The sequence below is a fragment of the Arachis hypogaea genome, chromosome 17 (assembly GCF_003086295.3).
Source record: "Arachis hypogaea cultivar Tifrunner chromosome 17, arahy.Tifrunner.gnm2.J5K5, whole genome shotgun sequence".
Lineage (NCBI taxonomy): Eukaryota > Viridiplantae > Streptophyta > Magnoliopsida > Fabales > Fabaceae > Arachis > Arachis hypogaea.
The window spans coordinates 99673165-99699754 of record NC_092052.1 but is presented as its reverse complement, the minus strand read 5'-3'; the positions used below and the strand labels follow the sequence as shown (position 1 = coordinate 99699754).

General features: G+C 38.3%; 1 protein-coding gene and 1 non-coding gene across 2 annotated transcripts; one reads left to right on the top strand and one right to left on the bottom strand.

Moving 5' to 3' along the window:
- Positions 1-4930: 4930 nt before the first annotated feature.
- Positions 4931-5359, bottom strand: LOC140180659 (uncharacterized). The gene has a single exon (XM_072221922.1). It carries the CDS (start codon positions 5357-5359, stop codon positions 4931-4933), a length of 429 nt encoding a protein of 142 aa, XP_072078023.1.
- A 14288-nt stretch (positions 5360-19647) lies between these two features.
- Positions 19648-19751, top strand: LOC112768032 (small nucleolar RNA R71). The gene has a single exon (XR_003185471.1). It is a non-coding gene; the product is annotated as a small nucleolar RNA R71 (small nucleolar RNA).
- The last annotated feature ends 6839 nt before the right edge of the window (positions 19752-26590 follow it).

Below are 26590 nucleotides of genomic sequence, written 5' to 3'. Positions count from 1 at the left end.
AATTCCATATCCACTCTAGCCCATCCCAAAACCCACAGTCCCCTATCATTGATCCTGTTTGGTTTGAAACCGAGAATAGCCTTGGAACGCGGTCTTTCAAAGAACCTCCCTGAATCCAAACATCCTCCCAGAACCGAGTGCGTCTCCCGTCACCCACCTCCATGGATAACCCGGTAATCATCTTCTGTCTAACTTTTTGACTCTTGAACTATATCTGACAGATATCCTTCCACGGACCACCTCGGATAGGTAATTCTTGAGAGGACAGGAGCTCATTTGGATTCATGTTGTTACAAGAACATACTACCTTCTTCCACAGAGGGCACTCCTCTTTAGAGAACCTCCACCACCATTTAAACAGAAGAGCTGAATTCCTTATCATAGCATCCCCAACCCCCAACCCACCTAACTTCTTAGGGGGCTTGAACCACTTCCCACTTAATCAAAGCCATACCACTCTTTCCGTCCTCTTTACTCCATAGAAATCTTCTTTACAAGGAAATTAGTTTCTCTGCAACAGTTTTTGGCATCTTATAGAGGCTCAGATAATAAACCGGTAGACTATTTAATACAGATTTGATAAGTACCAGCTTACCGGCCTTATTGAGGATCTTGGTCTTCCAGAGACTGAGCTTTTCCTTCACCTTGTCAATCACTGGCTTCCATGTCTTCACCAACCTTGGATTTGATCCTAGCCAGATACCGAGATATTTAACAGGTAATTTGGCTTGCTTACAGCCCAGCACATCGCACATACGTTGTACCCACTACTCATCACAGTTAATAGGAATCAGGCTAGATTTATCAAAGTTAATACTTAAACCTGACATCAACTGAAAGCATCTAAGCAATCTCCTGTAGTTCTTAATTGTGTCTTCCTCTGGAGGGCAGAACAAAATAGTATCATCTGCGAACTGTAGATGCAACAACTCAATATGTTCTCTCCCAACCATCAACGGTGATATGCGCCCGTTCCTCACAGCTTCTCCAATCATCCTATGTAGGACATCAACAACAAGTACAAAGAGAAATGGTGACAGAGGATCCCCTTGTCTCAAACCCCTTTCCATCTTGAACGGCTTAGACAGTGAACCATTTATCAGCATTGACATAGAGCACGTGCTAATACACTCCATCACCCAGCCCCTCCATCTTCGACCAAAACCCATCTTCTGCAGTACAAGCTCTACAAAGCTCCACTTAACTCTGTCATATGCTTTCTGAAAGTCCAGCTTTATTATTGCCACTTTCTTCTTCCGTTGTTTGATCCACTGAACCGTTTCACATGCAATTAGAGCCCCGTCATGAATCTTCCGACCCTTCACAAAAGCACTTTGCGTCTCTCCTACTAACCCTGGCATAACCCCTCTCATTCTCCTAACCAGCATCTTCGAGATAACCCTATACACACACCCCACCATGCTAATCGAACGCAAATCTTTGATTTCCTTAGCACCAGTAAACTTGGGGGCCAACGCCACCCATGTAACATTAGCATCAGGCGGCAACCTTGAAGATTGGAAAAAATCCAACACCGCTGCCATGAAGTCCGGGCCTATATCATTCCAACACCTCTTCATGAAGTTCATGTTGTAACCGTCATACCCTTGGGCCTTAGACGATTCACAATCCCAAACTGCCTCTTTAACCTCCTCAGGTGACGGTAGCACCTCTAAAGCAAGAGAATCCTCCTCGCTGATCCTTTCCACCAGACCATCTCTGAACCCCACCTCAGGGGACCTCTCTTGATGATATAATTCTTTGTAAAACTTCCTGATGGCAAGTTTAATCCTAGCTTGATTCCTTATCAATCTTCCATTAACAGCTAGTGTATCAATCCTGTTATTTCTCTGTCTCGTCAAGGCTAAGTTGCGAAAGTATCTCGTATTTTTATCCATGTCCCTTGCAAGCCTCGACCTTGACATCTGCTTCCAATGTAGTTCTTTCCTGACATACCATTTCTCACAGCACTTGACTAACGCCTTCCTTCTTGCTTCCACTGTCACATCATAGGTCCCATTGCCAACCATGTCATCAATCTTCTGAATCTCTTCCTCAAACTTCAAGATTTTCCTATCCATATCACCAAAGTTGTCTCTGTGCCATCTCTCCAAAGGAATCGTCAACGCCTTCAGTTTATTAGTGAATTGTATCTCTCCCAGTCCTCTCCATTCCTCCTTGACCATTCTTAGAAACCCTTCATGAGTAAACCACGAATCCAGACTTCGGAACGGCCTCGGCCCATCTCTTAGTCTATTCTCTTCCACTATGATAGGGCAGTGATCTGACAATTCCCGTGGACCACCTCTCAATCGAGTCTCCGGAAATACCTCAAGCCATTCCATACTAACCAGAGCTCTGTCGATACGGCTGCATGACTGACCTCTGAACCATGTAAACTTATGGTCTGAAATTGGCAGGTCCACCAAACCCATGTCATGTACCCAATCCTTATAGTCCTGTGCCGACAAAGGTAAGCTTTCTAAACCTCGCCTCTCTTTCACTTGTCCAATCTCATTAAAGTCCCCCAGAAAACAACAGGCACCTGGGCATAAGCCTGCCATGTAACTCAACTCCTCCCACACAGCACGTTTCTGATCTCTAGTGTGAGCACCATAAACCAAGAAAAATGCACAGTTAACCGACTTCTCTGATAGTACCCCTTCAACACACAGCCATCGCTCACCTTTATAGCAATTTCGCATTTTAAAAAAACCATCATCCCACATTAATAAAAAACCACCAGAGGAACCATCGGACTCCATATACTCCCATCCCACGCATCCGTTCCCCCAGATTTTCGATACATTAAACCTTGTCACTAACTATCTTTTAGTCTCTACCAGACCTAGCATATCCACCCTATAATCATTTTGGGTCTGCTTCGTCTTACTTTAGCCTTCTGTTTTTCCAATCTTCTCTTTCTAGCAATCTCTTCATTCTGTTCTTGGAGGATAGCCATAATATCTTCTTCCTCATTAAGCAACATTGCTCCAGACTCTTTCGCTAGCTCCCATGTCTTCTGGTTTTCCAGCATTTGTTCAGCCAAACTTGCACACTCATTACTACTGTCCGCATCCTCATTGGCTTCTCCTTGTTCCCCTTTATGGTTGCCTCTAACATTGTACTCCTCCTCTACATTCTGCATCGGAACATTCCTATCACTGGCCGAATCAATCCCGAAGCCTGGCTTCCCTGAATTTGCGTTACCACCAGCTGCTGCTTCATGATAGTCATTGTTGCTGTGACCGTTTACCTCCTCATCCCCTTGAACCTCCTCCGGACTCGTCACAGCACCCTCCGCCATGCCAGCGTGTTCTTCCAACCTGTAAGCCCCTGACCATGCCACTTTATCTCCTCCTGCACTCTTCCTCTCACCGGCGATGCCTCTCCTTCCCGATGCACAACCAGCGAGCACCAGTGCAACCTCATCGTCATTCAACCTCCGCGACGAGGTTTTCCCACCGACGGATGCATTGCATCCCTCTACTTCGTCACACTCAGCCCCGTTCCACTCACCCAGGACACCCGCTCCCAACCTTCCCGCATTACACCGTGCCTCCTCTCCGGCATCGTGCAGGACGCGGCAGCCTCCACCTTCTCGCTTTCCAAGGTTCTCGCTGTTAGTCTCAAGCACCCGTGGTTCCCCTAGTGGCGCAGTTGGAACAGAAATCGCAGGTTTCATCTCTTGGATCAACCTGACCCGCCCCACAGCCTCGTGGTGCATTCCCTGGAGTGAGCCGGCCCGACCCGCAGCTTCCTAACCCAGCCCATTATGGCAAGTACCGATACACAACAAAGAAGCTGTTAATGATTTTGGGCCTCCGTGGCCCATCGCTGCTTTATTGTATTTAAAGGCATTGGCAGCCCTTCTCTTGTCTGTTACACATATTCCATTGGGCTTTCCTCTTACAAGCCCAATCTGGTCGCAGGTGTAGCTCCACGGGATTGTGAGCTCCAAATCAGTTTCGTTACTCTCTCCCATTCCCATCAAATCTGCCAAGCCATTAATATTGCCATAAATTTGCTTATTCTTACCCGAATTGTTTTGATTGAGCTTTAAGTGGTCATTACTCCATTCGTTTAAAATTGACTCTGAAATTACTGATCTACCCTCATCCTCTTTTTCATGTCGTACCCTTTCCGTAACTACTGACGCTGCCTGATCTCCATAGCCTATCAACTTTGTAAGGTCATGCGACATGGTATCATCAGCATCAGGGACTCTACTTGTTACGTTATTTCGACGAACGCAGACGACATCTTCTTCCGTTTTTTTTTTCAATGTACATTGCGCACTGTAGACCTCCTGTCCCACCTCTTTTACCAATACGTTGAATCCACTGGTACCTAGACTGATATGAACCCATTCATGGATTACATCCATAACACAAGTATCAATTAGTACACGGCTGACACTAAACGAGGTGCACGATTCCGTCCCTTTATCACACCCAACCACCTCTCCCCATTGGCCTCCGATCTTCTTGAACGTATCCACTGTCCAAATATGTAATGGGACTCCATAGCACTCTAGCCAGACTCTTCGAGAATCACCTTTCTCTGATTCGTCCCACCTTCATATGTTATGAAATATTTGTAGCAGGCTATTTATTTTGAATGTGTACGTCTCTTCAGCATTCAACAGGCTATCAAATGTCAGCAAGGCTTTGTAAGCTCCCAATTCTCGTACCTGAACAACTTGTGGAAAGTTCTTAGCTACCAGATTCTGTAACAACCCAAAGTCAATGGCCGTTGTTGTTCCATCTATCAAGCTCTTCTGTAGCCAGTTCAAGTTCTCTTTCGCCACAACCACTTCCAGTTTTTTTGTCCATCTGTTCCCATGTGGGTCTTGGATCTTCTTATCTTTTCTCATATCCTTAGAACTACTAGCTGTGGGAGCCGGAGCATCATCACGTTCATTTTGCGGCTAGCAGTCAACTTCTCTTCGAGCGATCCCTCCTTCCTGTATCATCTTTGTGCCATTCGCCGCTGACAGTCTCCTATATTTCGCTTCCCTAACAGATACAACCCTACCTCTCAGTCTCATACGATTCATCTCTGTTATGGCCTTTAGAGCTCCTCCCCTCGTGGTGTATCGTATGAACGAAAAGATGTACAAACTACCATTTTTTTGCTTCCGTGAAAGGTATATGTCGTTTATGCGTCCAGTCCAACTGAATAGCTCGAACAGTTCTCTCTTTGAGATGTCCTCTGGAAGGTTATCCAAGAAGATTGAAAAGGACTCTGTCTCCAATCGCTGATACTCTTCTCGATTCCAAACTCTAGGATCTTTAATCGGATTCCTAAAACTACCCACCACTGTGTTTCCCACCCACACACTCTCTCTCCCTCTCATCCTCTCTTTACTCCCCTAGATATATATTAACGATAAATATTTGCTTTTTGCTTGTTTATTTGATTTTATTTTTGTTTTTATTTTTGCTTTTTCGTAAATTAAGAGGTTATTGGTTTTTATTTAGTTATTAAAAATTTTTCAAAAAAAAAATTTCTTGGTGTTCATCTTGACCTTCAAGTTGTTCTTCATGTTCATCTTGACCTTCAAGTTGTTCTTAGTTGTTTTCTTCGTTTTGATCTAAAAATTTTAAGTTTAGTGTCATTTTATTGTTTTTCTCTTTCCTCATTAAATTCAAAAATTCAAAATTTAAAACTAAAATTTCAAATTTCAAATTTCAATTTTCAAAATTCAAATTAAAAAAATTTAAAATTCAAATTTCAAATTTCAAAATTTAAAATTTCAAAATTCAAATATTTTTTAAAAATCATATCTTTTTTAAAATCTTATCTTATCTTATTTCAAAAAATCAAATTTCAAATTTCAATATTTAAATTCCAAAATTCAAAATCCAAATTTAAAATTTAAAATTTAAAATTTTAAAAATTAAACCTTTTCAAAATTTAAATCTTTTTCAAATTCTTATCTTATATTGTTGACTTTTTTTCAAATTTCAAATTTCAAAATTCAAATTTCAATTTTCAAAATTCAAATTTTAATTTTCAAAATTCAAAATTCAAAATTCAAATTTCAAATTTCAAAATTCAAATTTCAAAATTTAAAATTCAAAATTTAATTTTCAAATTCAAAAATTTAAATTTCAATAACCTTTTAGTTTAAATTGTTTTTATTTTTGTTTTTAATTTTTATTTGCTACTATGAACTCTCACCCCTTTGGCTATGAGTCTAGTTACAATTATATTGCAGGAAGAGGAAATTACAATGAGAACAGGCATCAAGGTTGGAACAATCAAAGATGGGAGGAGCCACAAAGATTTAATCAACCCTCATGGCAACAACCACCTCCAATGAACTATCAACAACGACCACCATATGCCTATAAACCCTCTCCTCAACATGACTTTGGACCACCATACTCACAAGCCCCTTTTCACCATTCACCTCCATATGACCCTAACCCGTATCCACCATACCAACCACGTTATGAGCCAAATGAACCCTCCTATCCACCCCAAACCTCCATGGAGAAAGCACTTACCGATCTAAACTCTACTATACAAGCTCTCGTTACCCAAATCAGACCACCAAATACCTTCAACAATCAACCCTCAAGCTCTAGTGTACTTCCTTTTCAACCACAGAATGATCTCTCCATCCCATCACCACTATCCATGGAAGAGCACCCACATCCATCAATCTAAGAGCAACATGATCCCAATGATGCTATTGACATGGAACAAGAGAGAAGGGATCATCTTCACGAATCCATACTTCATAAGGAGCTAGAGGAGGCCCTAAAGGTGAAGGTAGTAAAGACCCTTGAAGATGAAAGAATAGTTGAAAGGAAATGTCATGGAAAGAAAATCATCAAGGATGAGCATGATTTTATATTAAAACTACTAGACAAAGCAGTAATTATTGAAGAGGAAAAAGTGGTTGAAGACTTGCGAGATGCTGAACCTCCATGGGAAAATCAAGACATAGAACCTCCTTCCAAGACGGTTGCATTTGATGTTGAGGAGGGTGTACAACCTCCAAGGCATATCATAGTTGAAGACTTGGAAGAGGTTGGTCAAGAGATGGAGATTATAGAAGAAGAAGCACAGCCTCCCATGCCCTTGGTAAGCAATGAAGAAGAGATCAAATTGGAAGAAAGCTACCAAGAGGAAGAGGTTGATATTGAAGAAGCTTGCAAAGAGGTGGTAGTTGTCAAAGAAGAACACAAAAGAGTGGAGCTTGCAAGTTCATTAGAAACCCCTCCCCCTAAGTTGCCATCATCCTTCACAACATTCAAGTGGGTAAAATTCATATCCCTTAGCTTTCTAATTCCACTTGAATATAGGCTACTGGAGACGGATGGTCAACTTAGAGCTCTTTGTGACATTAAGAGTAAGAGGAAGATGGTCAGTGGTAAGAATTGTCCTGCTAGGTTCATTATGGTTGGAAGCTTTAAGTTTAAACGCAAAGGTTGGTGTAGAGCTCAACTGAATGGGTCTAGGAAGTTGTTTGGCCGCTTTAGTGAGAATTCAGATTGCTTACCACCCGGTTGGAATACTAATGATCAACAAGAAGACGGGTGCAAAGGCAAGATTTGGGACCCCGGAATTCATTCTGGCAATCAACACTCTTGGGGCCTTGTCACTTGCTTTAACTTGCTCAAAGGCTTTACGTGCCTAGTTTGGGACCCCGGAGGCTGTTGGATTCACAAACATTGGTGGAGATTCCTGGATGAGTTCAAGCACAAGCCACCATAACAAAGGACTCCCCAAATGTCCAACTTAAGGACTTTAACTAAAAGTGCTAGGTGGGAGACAACCCACCGTGGTATGATCGTTCCATTTTCAATCTTATTTAGTTTTGTTTGTTTTTTAGTTTTATTTTATTTTATTGAACCTGGAATTATTCATAACATCTGCATCAGCATCTGCATACTGCATTCTGCATTTTTCAAAAAAAAAAAGCACGCACGCGACGCGGCAGCGTCGCTGACGCGTCTGCGTCACAAGTGCATTAGGAAGAAAAGACAAGTGAACAGAGAGTCATGCGAGAGCGTGGCTGGAGGCGTGCCCTTGGCACAAATTGATCCACGCGACCGCGTCGCTGACGCGTCCGCGTCATGTGGGAAAAATGCCTCCCACGCGTCCACGTCATCCACGCGAACGTGTGGCCTTGTGAAATCGACGTAAAGAGGTGTATGGCAGAAAGTTCTGATGGAATGGGGCTGGACCTATGCTAGAAGCACAAGCCCTACCACGCGAACGCGTGTCCCACGCGTTCGTGTCATTTTTAAAAGAAAGGCCATCCACGCGACCGCGTCACCCAGATTTTTGGCAAAATGCATTTAAAACAGAGAGTTGCGCGACCGCGAGGGTGCCCTCGCGCTAATGGCACAAATCACTCCACGCGAACACGTGACCCACGCATTCGCGTCACTTTATAGAAGCGCTATCCACGCGAACGCGTGAACCACGCGTCCGCGTCACATGCGTCGCACAACTTATCCAGCTCAGTGCCAATTATCTTATCTTTTCTTTTCTAATCCTAATTTCTTCTATCTTTTCTTCTTTCTTCTTCCTTTCTTCCTTACTTCTTCTTCCCTTCTTTTCCTTCTCATTCTTCTTATTTTTTTTATTTTTTTAATTTATTTGCATACTTTCATACATTGCATTATTTTCATTGGTGTTAGAAATTTATTTGGGTCATTATTTTCTATATTTTTGTGGATTATTAAAGGAATTGTTTGACAATTATATATTAATTTTTAAAGGGTTGCTTGCATGTTCAATTTAATACTTTTAATAGCTTATTTACCATGCTTGCTATGTGTTTGTAAAAAAGCCCATATGGCATTGTGCACTATTTTTAGATTTCTTTTATTATACTACTCTAAATTCTTGCTTTTCACAAAACCCTTTTTATATTATATTATTTAAATATAATTGTTATTACAAACATGTTGTTAGTTTGAAAGACCTGGTAATCTAACTTGGACATTGAATGCTTGATCTATGCTACTCATGCCTTTGCCAGCATACCAATAAAACATCTTGCATTTAATTGTCATTACATGCACTTGCTATATTTCCATTGATGAACTTTTTACATGTAGTCATGACCATGTGTTAACGTTATTCTTCTTTATTGTGCATTGATTACCACCTTTCCCACTCTCTTCCTTGATCTAACCCCTAGCTTTTAAAGTTACTTTCTTTTTCCCTTTTCAGGATTGCCACCAAGAAGGGTAAAGAGAAAGCTACTCCCAAACCACCGGCAAGGAAAGGAACAAAAAGAGCCCCAGCTGAGGAACCACAACCCCCATCCACTTGCACATCTTAGCATGCACCGAGGACGGCACAATCTTTAAGTGTGGGGAGGTCGATACCGACTTCCAGGGGTTAGTTACCTTCTTTTCAACACCAATACTCTATTTTCTTTATTAGTTCATTGTTGCATTGCAAAATAGATTGCATGTGTAGTTGATTGTTTGCATTTAAGTACTACTTGGTTAAAGTAATAAATTTTTTTTAGGACTCTATTTTTGAAAAATTTTACTAATTTTAAATTGAAAATTTTTTTTATGTTAAAACTTGTTTGAAGTTGTATTTGAAACATAGTTTTTGAGCCAAAGAACACACAACCTGTGAGATTTTGAGCTTATTTACATGATTACATTATTTAACCAGAAATTTTTATTCTTGTGTCTTTTCTTCTCTATAATTGCAATCTTTGCTTTGTTCCATTCTATATGTCCATTATTTAGTGTATTTACATGCTTGCATATGATTGAGGCTATTATTTGTTATTAGCTCACTTATCCCAAATAAGCCTACCTTTTACATCACCCTTGTTAGCCACTTTGAACTTTTTAACCCCCTTCTATTTCATAACCACATTACTAACCTTAAGCAGAAAAACAAAATAAAAATCCCAAGTTGAATCCTTGGTTAGCTTAAGATAGATATTGTGTACAATTTAAGTGTGGGGAATTTTATGGAAACATGGGATGATATGAAAAAATAGGGAATTAAATTGAATAAGTTATTTGAAAATTTGGGAAGCATGCTCATGTGAAATCAAAATAATTAAATTACCATGTGCATTGAAAAAAAATATTAAGTAATTAAATAAGGGGATAAAAAAAAAAGAGAGAAAGAAAAATAATATTACCCCAAATGCAAAATAAAAAGAATCAATGCACATGGGACAAAATTCAAAAATAAGTTTGATACAAGAGCATGTAATACAAAAGTGGGAAAAATTTGGGTAGCTAGGTAAAGTATTTTTAAATTATATAAAGTATGTATATGTTAGGTGAGATCTTAGACTAATCAAGGATTCACTTTGTTAGCTCACTTAGCCTTATATATATATACCCTCACCCTTACCTTAGCCACATTACAACCTTGAAAAGACCTCATGATGTTTGCATTGGTACATTAAATTTTTGTTGACTGGTTAGATGAAGAACAAAGTTTAGAAAGCATGACTAGAGAAGAGTAGAGTGATTAACCCTAGACACTTGAGAGTTAGAGTGATATACACTACCAGTAAGGGTTCAATGCTTAATTATATGTTCCCTGCTTTCATGAGCTATCTTCTTACAAGTTTACTTGCTTTTTATTTTATGTTTTGAATTAGTGAAATCTGATTTATCTTTGTCTAGGAGGATTTATTTACTTTTAACCAAGTAGATAGAAATATTTTGCATGTAGTTGCATTCACATAGATAGGCTGCATTGCATACTCTCTATCATTCCTATTCACTTCTTTATAGCTTCTCTTGAGCTTAGCATGAGGACATGCTAATGTTTAAGTGTGGTGAGGTTGATAAACCACTATTTTATGGTTTATCTTGTGCTCAATTGAGTGGATTTTATCAATCTTTCATACACTTATTCATAGAAATTGCATGGTTTTACATTTGCCTTCCTAATTATGTGCTTTGATTGAAAACATGCTTCTTTGGCCTTAAGTTCCCTATGTCTAATCCTCTCTTATCACCATTAGATGCCTTGATATGTGTGTTAAGTGATTTCAGAGATTACAGGGCAGGAATGGCTCAGAGGATGGAAAGGAAGCATGCAAAAGTGGAAGGAATACAAGAAGTTGGAGAAATTGCTAAGCTGTCCAGCCTGACCTCTTCGCACTCAAACGGCTATAACTTTAGCTACAGAGGTCCAAATGACACGGTTCCAGTTGCGTTGGAAAGCTAACATCCAGGGTTTCGATTTGATATATAATATTCCATAGTTCCCTGACGCTAGGAGACGCGAACGCGTGCTCCACGTGGACACGTCGCAGTGGTAAAAATCAGCGTGGCAGATTTCTTCTCCAGCGATTTCTGGGTTGTTTTCGACCCAGTTTGCGGCCCAAAAAATACAGATTAGAGGCTATAAAGTGGAAAAATCCATTCATTCATAATAATAAGCTCATAACACATAATTTTAGTTTTAGATGTAGTTTTTAGAGAGAGAGGTTCTCTCCTCTCTCTTAGGATTTAGTTTTAGGATTTATGATTATTTTTTCTTCATCACAGGTTCAATGTTTCTCTTATTTATTTTCTACTTTTATTATATACCTTTAATTATTACTTATCTTTTCAATTTGGCTTATGCTACATTCATGTTATGATTTTCATAATTAATATTATTTGAGGTATTTCAGATTTAAGATTGTTTTGCTTTATTTATATTGATGCTTTTAATTTAATTTAGATATTTTCTTCCTTTTGGCTTTGGTTAAGTAATTGGTAACACTTGAGCTGTCAAATAAAGCAGTGGTTGAAATTGGGAGTTGCTCCAATAACTCTAGTTTTTCCATAGGAATTGACTAAGACCTGAGGATCAAGCTAATTAGTCCACTTGATTTACCTTCATAGTTAGAGGTTAACAAAATGGGATTAAAATCCAATTCTCATCACAATTGATAAGGATAGGACTTCCAGTTCTAATACCTTGCCAAGAGCTTATTTTATTATTACTATTTTATTTTTCTTATCATTTAACATACTGGTTCTTTACTTTCAAAACCCCAAATTTACAAGATTCATAACCAATAATAAGAACATACTTCCCTGAAATTCCTTGAGAAGACGACCCGAGATTTAAATACTTCGGTTATCAATTTTATCAGGGTTTGTTACTTGTGACAACCAAAACGTTTGTAAGAAAGGACTTTTGTTGGTTTAGAAGCTATACTTGCAACGAGAATTTATTTGCGAATTTCTAGACCACGCAAAAGTTCTCTCTTCAATTACTTTTATCTTTAATTAATTTTCAAAGCTTTATTTTATTTAATTTATAATGTCTTCTTGTTATATTCTTATGAGCGTTACATTCATGTCAATGGAGTAGATTCTCCACTTGACATGGGGGTTGATTAGGAGGAGACACTTGAGTTGGAATGCTCAAGTGCTTAGTTAAATTCGGAGTTGTTGGCTAATTCTGTATTTACTAACGCTAGACCTTCCCAAGGGAGAGGACTAGGATTTGCGAATAAGAGTTAGCTCAATCACTTGACTTTCCTTTATTTAGTAAGGGTTAACTAAGTGAAAATAACAACCTTTTTACACTACACTTGAGAGAATTCCAACAAGTATAGAACTTCTGATTAATCATTCCCACAGTCAAGGCTTTTTATTTTGAATACTATAAATTCTTTTTTATTTTCATTGCACTTAATTATAATTATTTATTTTCTGTTATTCAACTCTCAAAATTCTCGAAAAACTCCTGATTAATAACTAAGCACCCTTTCTAGCAACTCATTGGGAGACGACCTGGGACTCATACTCACAGTACTTTAATTCTAAACTTTTGTGACAACTTTTCTAAATTGATGAGGTGGATTTTTGCTGGTTAAGAGCTATACTCGTAACGCTGTTCTATTATATTACAATCTCTTCATTGGTCTAACTTCCACCCCTCGTCAGCAGCAGTGGCATGAACTAATCGATTCAAAACCATAATAGTACTCTTGACAAGCACCAACGACCTCGGTCGCAGCTGCGGCGGTGTAGAGTAACTCACAGTGACAATTTTGTTTAATACAAATAGTCTCAACGACAGGCTTCATAGTAGAGACAAATTGGGAGACAAGGAACAATCAAAAATAGGGTAAAGCTTACCAAAAAAGTAGTGGTTCTAACGGTAGTTTCCGATGGTGATGGCGGCGTGCAGCTCGACGATGGATCACACTCGCAGCAGCAATGACAGTCACAGTACCTCCTCAATCTCGCGATTCTGCCTCCCTTCCTCCACGCCTCTGGTAGCAATGGCCAAGTGGTACGCGGAATCGTGATCTCACACTTTTCTCACAACTCCGTGCAACTAACCAGCAAGTGCACTGGGTCATCCAAGTAATAAACCTTACGTGAGTAAGGGTCGATCCCACGGAGATTGTCGGCTTATAGCAAGCTATGGTCATCTTGTAAATCTCAGTCAGGCAGATTCAAATGGTTATGTGGTTTGATAATTAAAATATAAATAAAACAGAAAATAAGATAAAGTTACTTATGTAATTCATTGGTGGGAATTTCAGATAAACGTCTGGAGATGCTTTGTTGCTTCTGAACCTCTGCTTTCCTATTGCCTTCTTCCAACCAGGCGTTACTTCGTCACAGTCATCCCTTCCTGGATCCTACTCGGAATACCACAGACAATGTTTAGACTTTTCGGATTCCAAGAATGGCTGCCAATAATTCTAGCCTATACCACGAAGATACTAATCTCACGGACTCGGTCCGTGTATTAGATATCCAAGAGAATATACTCCAGCTGTCGTCCAATGACTACGTTAACCATCATGTAGACCGCTTTGTGGTTGTCAGGCACGCGATCTTGGCTAAGCGAGTAACGAAGATTGGGTGATTGTCACGGGTCACCCCTTCATTCTGACTTAACTCAATTAAGTACGAGAGTATATCTTGGAGAAGAAGTAGGCATGAATTAAATAGAAAAACAATAGTACTTGCATTAATTCATGAAGAACAGCAAAGCTCCATACCTTAATCTATGGGGTGTAGAAACTCCACCGTGAAAAATACATAAGTGAAAAAGGTCTAGGCATGGCCGTGAGGCCAGCCTCCAAATGTGAACATACAAGTTCCAAAATGATCAAAAGATAAAAACTCTCTAAAATAAATCTCTAAAAGTAGTTTTTATACTAAACTAGTAACTAGGGTTTGCAGAAAATGAGTAACTAAGTGCAAATAGTGCAGAAATCAACTTTCAGGGCCCACTTGGTGTATGGTTGGACTGAGCATTGAGCTTTACACGTGCATAGGCTGTTCTTGGAGTTAAACGTCAGCTTTGGTGCCAGTTTGGGCGTTTAACTCCAATTCTGGTGCCAGTTTGGGCATTTTATGCCAAGATGTCTTAGGCTGTCTTTGAATGCCAGTTTCGGCCATCAAATCTCGAGCAAAGTATGGACTATTATATATTGCTGGAAAGCCCAGGATGTCTAATTTCCAACACAATTGAGAGCGCGCAAATTGGGTTTCTGTAGATCCAGAAAATTCACTTCAAGTGCAGGAAGGTCAGAATCCAACAGCATCTGCAGTCCTTTTTTAGCCTCTGAATCAGATTTTTGCTCAAGTCCCTCAATTTCAGCCAGAAAATACATGAAATTACAGAAAAACACACAAACTCATAGTAAATTCCAGAAATGTGATTTTTAAATAAAAACTAATAAAAATATAATAAAAAGTAACTAAAACATGCTAAAAACTATGTAAAAATAATGCCAGAAAGGGTATAAATTATCTGCTCATCACAACACCAAACTTAAATTGTTGCTTGTCCCCAAGCAACTGAAAACAAAATAGGATAAAAAGAAGAGAATATACAATGAATTCCAAACTTATCCATGAAGATTAGCTACAATTAGATGAGCGGGACTTGTAGCCTTTTTGCTTCTGAATAGTTTTGGCATCTCACTTTATCCTTTGAAGTTTAGAATGATTGGCATCGAAAGGAACTCAAAATTCAGATAGTGTTATTAATTCTCCTAGTTCAGTATGTTGATTCTTGAACACAGCTACTTTATGAGTCTTGGCCGTGACCCTAAGCACTTTGTTTTCCAGTATTACCATCGGATACATAAATACCACAGACACATAACTGGGTGAACCTTTTCAGATTATGACTCAGCTTTGCTAGAGTCCACAGTTAGAGGTGCCCAGAGCTCTTAAGCACACTCTTTTTGCTTTGGACCACGACTTTAACCGCTCAGTCTCGAGCTTTTCACTTGACACATTCACGCCACAAGCACATGGTTAGGGACAGCTTGATTTAGCCGCTTAGGCCAGGATTTTATTCCTGTGGGCCCTCCTATCCATTAATGCTCAAATCCTAGGATCCTTTTTCTACCCTTGCCTTTTGGTTTAAAGGATTACTGGCTTTTTCTGCTTGCTTTTTCTTTTTCTTTCTTTTTTTTCTTTATTTTTTTTGCCATTTTTTTCGCAAGCTTTATATTCACTGCTTTTTCTTGCTTCAAGAATCAATTTTATGATTTTTCAGATTATCAATAACATTTCTCCTTTTTCATTATTCTTTCAAGAGCCAACAATTTTAACATTCATAAACAAAAAATTAAAAAATATGCACTGTTCAAGCATTCATTCAGAAAACAACAAGTATTGCCACCACATCAAAATAATTGAGCTAATTTCAAGATAAAATTCGAAATCCATGTACCTCTTGTTCCTTTGCAATTAAAAACATTTTTCATTTAAGAAAGGTGAAGGATTCACAGGACTTTCATAGCTTTAAGACATAGACACTAGACACTAATGATCATGTAATAAAGACACAAACATAGACAAAACATAGAGCATGTAATTCGAAAAATAGAAAAATAAAAACAAGGAAATTAAAGAACGGATCCACCTTAGTGATGGCAGCTAGTTCTTCCTCTTGAAGATATTATGGAGTGCTTGAGCTCCTCTATGTCTCTTTCTTGCCTTTGTTGCTCCTCCCTCATGGCTCTTTGGTCCTCTCTAATGTCATTGAAGATGATGGAGTGCTCTTGGTGTTCCATCCTTAGTTTCCCCATGTTGGAACTCAATTCTCCTAAGGATATGTTGATTTGCTCCCAATAGTTTTGTGGAGAAAAGTGCATCCCTTGAGGTATCTCAGGGATTTCTTGATGAGGAACTTCCTCATGCTCTTGTTGAGGTCCATGAGTGGGCTCTCTTGTTTGCTACATCCTCTTCTTAGTGATGGACTTGTCTCCTTCAATAAGGATGTCTTCCTCTATGACAATTCCAACTAAATTGCATAGGGTACAAATGAGATAAGGAAAGGCTAACCTTGCCAAAGTGGAGGGCTTGTTCGCCACCTTGTAGAGTTCTAGGGATATGATCTCATGAACTTCTACTTCCTCTCCATTCATGATGCTATGGATCATGATAGCCCGGTCTATTGTAACTTTAGACCGGTTACTAGTAGGAATGATATAGCGTTGGATGAACTCCAACCATCCCCTAGCCACGGGTTTGAGGTCAAGCCTTCTTAGTTGAACCGGCTTGCCTCTTGAGTTTCTCTTTCATTGAGCTCCTTCCACACAAATGTCCATGAGGACTTGGTCCAATCTTTGATCAAAGTTGACCCTTCTAGTGAAAGGATGAAGATCTCCTCTCATCATTGGCAAGTTAAATGCCAACCTCACATTTTCCGGACTGAAATCCAAGTAATTCCCACGAACCATTGTGAGCCAATTCTTTAGGTTTGGGTTCATACTTTGATCATGGTTCTTAGTGATCCATGCACTGGCATAGAACTCTTGAACCATTAAGATTCCGACTTGTTGAATGGGGTTGGTGAGAGTTTTCCAACCTCTTCTTTGAATCTCATGTCGGATCTCCGGATATTCACCCTTTTTTAGCTTGAAAGGGACTTCGGGAATCACTTTTTTCTTGGCCACAACTTCATAGAAGTGGTCTTGATGGATCTTTGAGATGAATCTCTCCATCTCCCATGACTCGGAGGTGGAAGCAATTGCCTTCCCTTTCCTTTTTCTAGAGGTTTCTCCGGCCTTAGGTGCCATTAATGGTTATGGAAAAATAAAAAAAGCTTTAGCTTTTCCCACACCAATCTTAGAATGGTTGCTCGTCCTCGAGAAAAAGAAGAAAGAAATGAGTAGAAGAAGAAGAAATAGAGGAGATGGAGGGTAGTGGTGGTTTTGGCCAAGGGGGGTAGTAGTGTGTATGATATGTGAAATTGAAGGTGTTGAGGAAGGGTATTTATAGGGAAAGAGAGAGGGGGAATTCAGTCATGAAGGGGTGGGTTTAGGAGGGGAATGGTTTGAATTTGAATGGTGAGGTAGGTGGGGTTTATGATGGATGGATGTGAGTGGTGAACAGGATATGGGAAAGAGGGTAAGATTTGATAGGTGAAGGTTATTTGGGAAAGAGTTATTGATGGGATTGGTCAAGGGTATTTGGAGAAGAGTGTTATGGAAAGGTGTGAAGAGGAGAGAAGAGGTGGGGTAGGTGGGGATCCTGTGGGATCCACAGATCCTGAGGTGTCAAGGAATTCTGCTCCCTGCACTATTCTGGCATTCAAACGCCCACTGTGTGCCAATTCTGGCGTTTAACGCCAGCTCTTCTACCTTTCCTAGCGTTAAACACCACTCTGCTGCCTATTTCTGGTGTTAAACGCCAGCCAGATGCCCATTTCTGGTGTTTAACGCCAGCCAGATGCCAGACAGCCCTTTCTGGCGTTAAACGCCTAGAGTGCTGCCCATTCTGGCATTTAACGCCCAGAATACTACCAGGCTGGGCGTTAAACGCCCATTCTGCTATCCTTACTGGCGTTTAAATGCCAGTAAGCCTGTCTTCCAGGGTGTGCTATTTTTCATGCTATTTTTCATTTTGCTTTAATTTTGCAGTTGTTTTTATGACTTCACATGATCATCAACCTAAAGAAAACATAAAATGACAATAGAATATAAATAAATATAATTAAATAACATTGGGTTACCTCCCAACAAACGCTTCTTTAATGTCAATCTTGACAGTGAGCTCTTAGAGAGCTTCATAGAGACTCAAAGCTTGATGTTGGCCTCCCAACACCAAACTTAGAAGTTTAGTGTGGGGGCTCTGTTTGACTCTGTATTGAGAGAAGCTTTTCATGCTTCCTCTCCATGGTTACAGAGGAAGATCCTTGAGCCTTAAACACAAGGTAGTCCTCATTCAGTTGAAGGACTAACTCTCCTCTGTCCATATCAATCACAGGTCTTGCTGTGGCTAGGAAGGGTCTTCCAAGGATGATAGATTCATCTTCATCCTTCCCATTGTCTAGGATTATAAAATCAGCAGGGATGTAAAAGCCTTCAACCTTCACTAAGACATCCTCTACAAATCCATAAACCTATTTCCTTGAATTGTCTGCCATCTCTAATGAGATTCTTGTAGCTCGACCTCAAAGATCCCTAGTTTCTCCATCACAGAGAGTGGCATGAGGTTTATACTTGAACCAAGGTCACACAGAGCCTTCTTAAAGGTCATGGTGCCTATGATGCAAGGTATTGAGAACTTTTCGGGATCTGGTTTTTTCTGAGGTAATTTCTGTTGAACCAAGGTATTTAGTTCATTGATGAGCAATAGAGGTTCATTCTCCCAAGTCTCATTACCAAATATCTTGGCATTCAGCTTCATGATTGCTCATAAATATTGAGCAACTTGCTCTTCAATAATATCTTCATCTTCTTCAGAGGAAGAATACTCATCAGAGCTCATGAATGGCAACAGTAAGTTCAGTAGAATCTCTATGGTCTCTATATGAGCCTCAGATTCCTTTGGTTCCTCAATGGGGAACTCCTTAAGGGTCAGTGGACGTCCATTTAGGTCTTCCTCAGTGGAAATTACTACATTTCCCTCCTCTATAGGTTCGGCCATGTTGGATGTGTTTATGGTCTTGCATTCTCTTTTTGGATTCTCTTCTGTATTGCTTGGGAGAGTACTAGGAGGGATTTCAGTAACTCTTTTACTCAGTTGACCCACTTGTGCCTCCAAATTTCCAATGGAGGACCTTGTTTCAGTCATGAAACTGTGAGTGGTCTTACTTAGATCAGAGATTATGGTTGCTAAGTCAGAGAGGCTCTGCTTAGAATTCTCTGTCTGTTGCTCAGAAGATTATGGAAAAGGCTTGCTATTGCCAAACCTATTTCTTCCACCATTATTATTATTGAAACCTTGATTAGCCTTCCACTAATCCTTCCATGAGAAGTTAGGATGATTCCTCCATGAAGGATTATAGGTGTTTCCAAAGAATTCTCCCATGTAATTCACCTCTTCCATTGTAGGATTCTCAGGGTCATAAGCTTCTCCTTTAGGGGAGGCTTCTTTAGTACTGCCTAATGCAGCTTGCATTTCAGTCAGACTCTGAAAAATCATATTGACTTGCTGAGTCAATATTTTGTTCTGAGCCAATATTGCATTCAGAGTATCAATCTCAAGAACTTCTTTCTTCTGAGTTGTCCCATTATTCACAGAATTTCTCTTAGAAGTGTACATGAACTGGTTATTTGCAATCATTTCAATGAGTTCCTGGGCTTCTACAGACGTCTTCTTCAGATGAAGAGATCCACCAGCAGAGTGATCCAATGATATCTTGGACAATTCAGACAGACCATCATAGAATATACATATGATGCTCCATTCTGAAAACATGTCAGAAGGACACCTTCTGATCAATTGCTTGAATCTTTCCCAAGCTTCATAGAGGGATTCACCTTCCTTCTATTTGAAGGTTTAAACTTCAACTCTAAGCTTGCTCAACTTTTGAGGTGGAAAGAATTTGGCCAAGAAAGTATTGACCAACTTGTCCCAAGAGTTCAGGCTATCTTTAGCTTGTGAGTCCAACCATGTCCTAGCTCTGTCTCTTACAGCAAAGGGGAAAAGCATAAGTCTGTAGACTTTAGGATTAACCCCATTAGTCTTAATAGTGTCACAGATTTGCAAGAATTTGACTAAAAACTAATGGGGATCTTCCAATGGAAGTCCATGAAACTTGCAATTCTGCTGCATTAGAGAAACTAATTGATGCTTAAGCTCAAAGTTGTTTGCTCCAATTGCAAGAATTGAGATGCTCCTTCCACAGAAGTCAGAAGAGGGTGCAATAAAGTCACCAAGCATCTTCCTTGCATCTCCACCATTGTTATTGGGTTCGGCCATCTCTTCTTATTTTTCAAAAAATACTGTCAAGTACTCTACAGAGTGTTGTGCTTTAGCTTCTCTTAGTTTCCTCTTTAGAGTCCTTTCAGGTTCAGGATCAGCTTCAACAAGAATGCTCTTATCCTTGCTCCTGCTCATATGAAAAAGAAGAGAACAGAAAAGAATAGAAATCCTCTATGTCACAGTATAGAGATTCCTTTATATGAGTAGAAGAATAGAAGAAATAGAATGAAGAAGGGAGAAGAAGGAGAATTCAAACACAGAGAGAGGGAGTGGGTTCGAATTTTAAGAAGAAGAGTGTTAGTAAATAAATAAAAAATATAGAAAGAGATGAGAGAGAGAAGAAATTTGAATTTTAATTTAAAAGAAAAGAAAAATATTTTTGTTTTTATTTTAATTATTAGTTAGAATTCGAATTTAAGAAGGAAAATAGAGTAAAATTAGAAATTATAATAATTAGTTAATTAAAAAGAATTTTGAAAAAGAGGTTAGTGATTTTCGAAAATTGGAGAGAGAAAAATAGTTAGGTGGTTTTGAAAAAGATATAATTGAAATAGAAAATTTTTAAAATCAAACAAAAAGTCAAGTAGTTAACTGAAAAAGATTTGAAAATCAATTTTGAAAAAATAAGAAGTTAGAAAAAGATTTTGAATTTAAGTTTTGAAAAAGATATGATTGAAATCTTATTTTGAAAAAGATTGAAAAGGAAATTAAAAAAAAAATTATTTTTGAAATTAAAGTTGATTATTTGACTAACAAGAAACTAAAAAATATGATTGTAGAATTTAAAGATTGATCCTTTCTTAATAGGCAAGTAACAACTTGAAAATTTCTAAATCAAAACATTAATTGTTAGCAATAAATTCGAAAATATGAAATAAAAATAAAGAAAAGATTTTGAAAATCAATTTTTAAAATTTTCAAAAAACATGAAAGAAAATTGAAAAAGATTTGATTTTGAAAAAGATTTGAAAAGATAGAATTTTTAAATTGAAATTTTGACTTGACTAACAAGAAACAATCAAATTTTAAAATTTTTGACTAAATCAATTCAAAATTTCGAAATTTATGAGTGAAATAAGGGAACGATATTTTTTTTATTTTTGAATTTTTAACGAGGAGAGAGAACAACAACTAAATGATGCAAAACATAAAAATTCAAGATCAAAACAAAAAATACATGCAAGAACACTTTGAATGTCAAGATGAACACCAAGAACACTTTGAAGCTCATGATGAACATCAAGAACATATTTTTGAAAATTTTTAAGAAAAGAAAGACATGCAAGACACCAAACTAAAAAATTTTTAAACTTTAGACACTAATAATTAGAAAATGCATATGAAAAACAAGAAAAGACAACAAACAAGGAAGTCACAAGATTAAACACAGAACAATGCATATAATTTCGAAAATTAAGAAAAATTAAAATATGCAATTGACACCAAACTTAAAATTTGACACAAGACTCAAACAAGAAACACAAAATTTTTTGTTTTTATGATTTTATTAATTTTTTTGTATTTTTTGAAAATTATTTTGGAAAAAGAAAATAAAGGGATACAAAATTTTTAATAAGAATTCCAGGAATCATGCAATGTTAGTCTAAAGCTTCGGTCCAAAAATTTAGACATGGCTAAATAGCCAGCCAAGCTTTATGTGAAAGCTTTGGTCCAAAAGATTAGACATGGCCAAATGGCCAGCCAAGCTTCAGCATACAAATTCAGACATACAACAGCCAAATAGATTGGAATCCAAAGGCTCTTGCCATGATAAGTGGAAGCCTCAGTCCAAAAGATTAGACATGGCTTAACAGCCAGCCAGGCTTCAACATATCATATGAAACTCTAGAATTCGTTCTTAAAAATTCTGAAGAACATATTTGAATTTTTTTTGGAATTTTTCGAAAACTATATATTTTTTGTAAAAAATTTTTTTTCGAAATTAAAAATAAAAGGCTTAAACATAAAATAAAATTACCTAATCTAAGCAACAAGATGAACCGTCAGTTGTTCAAACTCGAACAATCCCCGGCAACGGTGCCAAAAACTTGGTATGCGGAATCGTGATCTCACACTTTTCTCACAACTCCGTGCAACTAACCAGCAAGTGCACTGGATCGTCCAAGTAATAAACCTTACGTGAGTAAGGGTTGATCCCACGGAGTTTGTCAGCTTGAAGCAAGCTATGGTCATCTTGTAAATCTCAGTCAGGCGGATTCAAATGGTTATGAGGTTTGATAATTAAAATATAAATAAAACAGAAAATAAGATAAAGTTACTTATGTAATTCATTGGTGGAAATTTCAGATAAGCATCTAGAGATGCTTTGTTGCTTCTAAACCTTTGCTTTCCTATTGCCTTCTTCCAACCAGGCATTACTTCCTTCCATGGCAAGCTGTAAGATCCTCTCAGTGAAAATGGTCCTCTACGGTTTCTGTAAGGCTAATTAACTATTAGATTTCTCGTCTCGGATGAAAAATACCAGGTACAGCTACCGCATGGCTAATCATCTGTCGGTTCCCGCTAGCGTTGGAATAGAATCCACTGATTCTTTTGCACACTATCACTTGTGCCCAACATTCGCAGCTTTGAAGCTCGTCACAGTCATCCCTTCCTGGATCCTACTCGGAATACCACAGACAAGGTTTAGACTTTCCGGATCCCAGGAATGGATGCCAATAATTCTAGCCTATACCATGAAGATACTAATCTCACGGACTCGGTCCGTGTATTAGATATCCAAGAGACTATACTCCAGCTGTCGTCCAATGACTACGTTGAACATCATGTAGACCGCTTTGTGGTTGTCAGGCACGCGATCTTGGCTAACCGAGTAACGAAGATTGGGTGATTGTCATGGGTCACCCATTCATTCTGACTTAACTAAATTAAGTACGAGAGTATATCTTAGAGAAGAAGTAGGCGTGAATTGAATAGAAAAATAATAGTACTTGCATTAATTCATGAAGAACAACAGAGCTCCACACCTTAATCTATGGGGTGTAAAAACTCCACCGTAGAAAATACATAAGTGAAAAAGGTCTAGGCATAGCCGTGAGGCCAGCCTCCAAACGTGAACATACAAGTTCCAAATTGATCAAAAGATAAAAACTCTCTAAAATAAATCTCTAAAAGTAGTTTTTATACTAAACTAGTAACTAGGGTTTACAGAAAATGATTAACTAAGTGCAGATAGTGCAGAAATCCACTTCCGGGACCCACTTGGTAGGTGGTTGGACTGAGCATTGAGCTTTACACGTGCATAGACTGTTCCTGGAGTTAAACGCCAGCTTTGGTGCTAGTTTGGGCGTTTTACGCGAAGATGTCTTAGGCTATCTTTGAACGCTAGTTTGGGCCATAAATCTCAGAAAAAGTATAGACTATTATATATTGATGGAAAGCCCAGGATGTCTACTTTTCAACGCAATTGAGAGCGCACCAATTGAGCTTCTGTAGATCCAAAAAATCCACTTCGAGTGTAGGAGGGTCAGAATCCAACAGCATCTGCAGTCCTTTTTCAGCCTCTGAATCAGATTTTTGCTCAGGTCCCTCAATTTCAGCAAGAAAATACCTGAAATTATAGAAAAACACATAAACTCATAGTAAAATATAGAAATATGATTTTTAATTAAAACTAATAAAAATATAATAAAAAGTAACTAAAACATGCTAAAAACTATGTAAAAACAATGCCAAAAAGGGTATAAATTATCCGCTCATCACCAAGGCTTTAGTGACGGCTTCATTCATCACCTCTTCTCTCTTGCATCTTCGGCCACTCTTGCTCTCCTCTGTTCACGATTCACGACAGCGACAGAAACTTCATCGACGGCGACGCAGCAGCGGTAAGCAAACGAAGATCTCTGATGGCGACGGCAATGCTTCCCGCGATGAGCGCTCGCAGCAACGGCGGCAAAACGGGATGGGCGCGACGGCGATGCTCTTCACAGCTCCGTGAACAACTGACAGAAGACGATGCAGTGCGGGCACGGCTGGGCAACGCTGAGGATGGTGGCATGGGATCCTCTCGTGCGGCAGCCCGGCGGTCACGGCGGAAGCAAACCAGCAGCATCTTCCCTCTCTCTATGCGTTCCTTTCTTACGTTCTGTGTGTGTTGTTACGTTGAATGAGGGTAAGAGTGCTGTTTGGGTTAGTGAATTAGGGAATTTACGGTTTTCAATTTGAAAATTAGGTTCTGATCCAATTTGGGAATTAGAATTAGAAATTAGGATTTTATAAAAAAAAAATGGATAGATATGAATAGATATTTTGATAAAATTAAAGGGAAAAATAATTTTAAAACCAAATATACTTTATTAAAAATATTTAGAAATATTATTTATCATAATATTCCTAAGTTTTATTAATTATTTTAATTTAAGTTATAAAATGAACATATTAATCACATTTTTATAAAATATAGTTTAAACTCTATTAATTACTCAAATTAAATAATATAATTTTCATTATTTTTCTATCACCAGAACATTAGTTTCAAATTATAAAATAACTAGTTATAATAAAGATTATACATAAATATTCTTTGACGTAAACTTAAAATATTTATAAAAATTAATCTAATCATTTCTAATAAATTAATTTCTAAGAGTTCAAATTAATAACATAATATATTTAAAATAGAATTATTTAAATTAAATTATACAATTATTTTTTATTTTTCAATAACCGAAATTATAATTTCAATTATACCAAATATCTAATAAAGATTATATAAAAATTAGCTTCGTTCTTTAGTTTTAGTTCCTTAGGGTTTTCACATTTTTTTCCTAATTAAAGCACAAAACTTAATAATCGATTTAATTTAATGGTTAAATTTTTAGTGTACAAAATTAATTTAATTTTTATATTGTTCCAATTATCTTATACCGTACTATGGCTAAAACTTAAAGTATAATTAAAACGAATTTGGCATTATAAGTGGTCATTAATGATGGACTAGTTTTTCATCCATTATTAAGTTATTAAATCATTTTTTATATTATTAAGTTTTAAATCTTTTTTTAAATTAAAATTAATATTATTCAACTTAATTTTTTATTTATAAAATTAAATTTAAAATTTTAATATTTAAAATAAATTATATAAAATTATTGTTAGTTTTAATTATTAAAATTTTTAAATTTTAAAAAGATAAAATATTTAAAATTATAAAAAAAACATAAAAATCTTAATTAATTTAAACTCAAATGATTAAAATTGTGAGCATAGACCTCTTTAGGTCACCCTCTAAAACCGTGACCATAGACCCCTTTAGGTCACCCTCCAAAACCGTGACGATAGACCCCTTTTAGGTCACCCTTTTGAAAAACCGTGACCATAGACACTTTTTGGTCACTGGAAAAAACCGTGACCATAGACCCCTTTAGGTCACCCTCAAAACCGTGACCATAGACCCTTTTAGGTCACTGTTCATAACCTGGGTCAAGCTGTCCGACCCGGGATGTTTAGCGACATGGCGACTGACCTCTTCAGGTCCGATTAGCCGACCTCTTCTCAAAGAGATCGGCCAAACCGATAGGAGAGCCCAATAGAGGGCCCAAATAGAGGAACACGACCCAAATCCAAAGGCAATCCAAGCCTATAGAGATAAAGGCGGTTCCCTTAAAGATAAGCTGACTTCACCCAAAATAAGATAAAGATAAGATAAGATAACTAACTTATCTTATTAGAAAGGTCAGCCCCATCTACTGTAAATACACTGGAGCACCCAGGTATAACTCATATTCTGATTCTACATAAAACCTGTTTAATACCCATGCTAACTTAAGCATCGAAGTCTCTTGCAGGTACCCCCCACCCTTCGGTGACCAAGGATCAGAAGTGTAGCCAGTCCAACAAGTCGGACACAACAGCTCCGGCTGCCACCAGCCAGACGGACATGTCATCTCCGACCAGTACTGAAGATCTCATCCGAGATCGACCTACAGTTTCAGGTAACCCTCGGAACATTGGCGCCGTTGCCGGGGAACCTGGAAGTCATCCCAACACCATGGCGGACGGCCATGACAACGACCACGATTCAGATCTAGAAAACAGAACGCCGCACAAGAACGCGGACACTACGCCAAAGGATACTCCGGAATCCAACGGGGACAAAAACTCATCAAATCCCGGGGTAATAGAAGCACTTCAAGATCGCTTAAAGCAACTTGAAAAAGAAACCCAACAACAACGAGAGGTTGGGAAGGATCTTCAAAGAGAGGTATGGCGACGTCGAGAACTGGAAGACAAACTACTGCAATTAGAAGCCGATCTCAAAGCAAAAGCTCCTCGGGCCACTCCCGAGGAAAATTCACGCAAATAACAAGATCCATTCACCAGGGAAATCATGAAAATCAAAATTCCAAAAGACATCAAACTCCTGGATATGATTTTGTATGATGGTACCACAGATCCCAACCATCATCTTAGCA